Source organism: Priapulus caudatus, unplaced genomic scaffold, assembly GCF_000485595.1.
Source record: "Priapulus caudatus unplaced genomic scaffold, Priapulus_caudatus-5.0.1 Scaffold1914, whole genome shotgun sequence".
Lineage (NCBI taxonomy): Eukaryota > Metazoa > Priapulida > Priapulimorpha > Priapulimorphida > Priapulidae > Priapulus > Priapulus caudatus.
The window spans coordinates 2,829-5,328 of NW_014578975.1; the positions used below are offsets into that span (position 1 = coordinate 2,829).

General features: G+C 44.3%; 1 protein-coding gene across 1 annotated transcript in view; it reads left to right on the forward strand.

Annotated features, from left to right (window-relative positions):
- Positions 1–2,418, forward strand: part of LOC106817896 — a gene marked incomplete at its 5' end in the record, with an annotated part of 3,705 nt that extends 1,287 nt beyond the window's left edge. The window contains 1 exon segment of the mRNA XM_014822607.1: positions 2,027–2,418. Coding sequence (XP_014678093.1) covers positions 2,027–2,267 — 241 coding nt within the window.
- Between the last annotated feature and the right edge of the window lie 82 nt (positions 2,419–2,500).

The following is a 2,500-nucleotide window of genomic DNA, read 5'->3' on the forward strand; positions in this document are numbered from 1 at the left end:
CCTCGTAGTGCACGCTAATATATATATATATATATATATATATATATATATATTTAGCTTGCAGGCTTCATTGTCGCATGACGGTACTAGTTGGAAATATTCATTGCATATTACTAGTTTAATTCGAAATAGCGCCAGGCGGTAGTTTCGTGTGGTCCCTACCAGTCAGGTGGGTCTTAACCTTTAGCTGCTTGCTATTGCAGTCCACACGTAGGACCTGATAGTTATTAATTGGGCAAAAAATACATGAATCACACTGTAGCCTTTATATTGGTGCTCTATATTCGCGAGATGCGGTGAGTCATATTCGCTATTAGGAATACACTGCTATGTACTACTCCTACTGATGATAATAACAATTATTTTGTAATTGTTATTATTATTAACACTCGCGGTCTCTGCTACGCGGCCACACCTCAGGTGCTCCCACAGTAACTGTGTAATAGTGTATCATGATCGAGTGAATTAGAACATGTCTGTTGTTATTTACTCCTAGTAGCATCATGACCGCTGTTAGCGCTAGTGCTACCATGCTACTGTTATTATCACGTTCCCTGTAAGGGAATAAGAATGTAGGAGATGTAACTGTGTATATCTTGTATATATGTAGATGTATTGTAATGTATATGTGTGAATCTTGCGTCTGTTCCAGGTTCCAGGGAGTCAGGATTGAACCGAGTCTGTGTACCGAATACAAACCAGTACGCTTACGAGGGGTATGTATTCCTAGCCCGCCTGTCTACCAGCCACCTATCCCCGTCTCCTAGATAACTTCCCTTGCCTTAGCCACCCCGCCAGCACATCACATAGAAATGAAAATAAACGTGTAAAAACAACGTTATAGAGCCGGCAAGATCACGCACGAAAGACATAAACTACAATCATGAACATTTAGGAATAATGTTAGAAGTAATGTAGCGCTACAATGCGTAAGTGTGTAGCGATAGGTTACAGTTAGACGCGTAATTTCCCGCAATAAATCAGTTAATTATTGATTAGAATTCTATGTTACTTGAGAGCCCTCTCGGCTGTTTATGCGGCGCTTTGAGTCAAACTAGAAAATCGATCACACGTGACCTACACCCTCTCTTACATCGTAGAATGTCAGAGATATGGCGTCCCATGGTCATTCTAAGGTCACGAGCCACATCGCAATTCCAACCATGTATTTCCGATACGGGCTAAAATATCCCATCTCGGGTAACCGACGTCGTTTGAACGGAACTGGGTATAAACCTCGCCCTGTCACGTTTTACATTATATACGTATATTTACGTTTTACGTTACATACGTTTATTTACGTTTTACGTTACATATGTTTATTTACGTTTTACGTTACATATGTTTATTTATGCTATAACGCGGGTTATAACGTTAGTAAGTTCTTACCGTGTGAACGGGGCTGTAGTCGTGCGGCAGGGCGTGCGGGCGTGGCTGCTACCAGCATTTCCTCTGCTGCAGGACCGTTGCCGCAGCATCCGCTACCGGTTGCCCCTATATATATATATGCCATACCCATGGCAGCATATAGCATAGGCATTAAATCACACTCACCTGTTCGTATCGTCCTCATCCTCCTTCACATTGTTTGCATACACGTGATCGTACTGCTCCATCCAGATAGGATTCGACCTGCAACAACACACGACACAGCACCGCGATGAGAAAGATGGCTCGTTACCATATATAAACTATATATATATATATACTGCCATAGCACCACTATCCCGGCAGAATCCAAAAGCACTACCACCTTTTTCCTCGGCCTTCAATCGTCCGTCCGTCCACTGAACCTGTCGAACCTTCGCGGAGCAGAGCTGGTGCCAGCGTGACCTCACATCAAATCTATTACACACACACGCACGCGCACGCGCACGCGCACACGCGCACGCACACGCACGCACTTACACACACATATACACACACACACATATAAATAAATAAATAAATAAATATATATATATATATTTATTCATTAATATTATTTATCTATCTATCTCTGATATATCTGTTTGTCGCTCTGCAGTCAGAACTCGCTTGATGAGAACCTGGTGGACGGCTCTAACCAGCACATCTCCGTCATCAGTAAGTCGCAGTACGACAAGACACCACTCAACGGTCTGGAGCCGAGTCACACAGCGCGCAACGACCTCAACAAGCGACAACTGAAGCAGAAACAGAAGCAGCAGCAGCAGCAGCCGACAGACCACGAGTATGAGGAACCGGATAAGCTGAAACAGTCAAAACTTCCCACCACCGACATCTAGAAAGAGATATAGAAAGAGAAAGAGAGAGGGAGAGAGAAGGGGGCGCCAGTGATGCAGTGACGTGGGTGAACAGAGAGAGAGAAACGGGGAGAGAAAGAGGGAGAGAGACAGAGGAAGACAGGGCAGAGAAGGGGGTAGAGAAAGTAAGTGAGACATAACGAGAGAAAAGGAGAGGGAAAGAGAGCGAGAGATAGAGAGAGAGAGAGGGGAAGAAGGCGAGAGGGCGAGAGGGC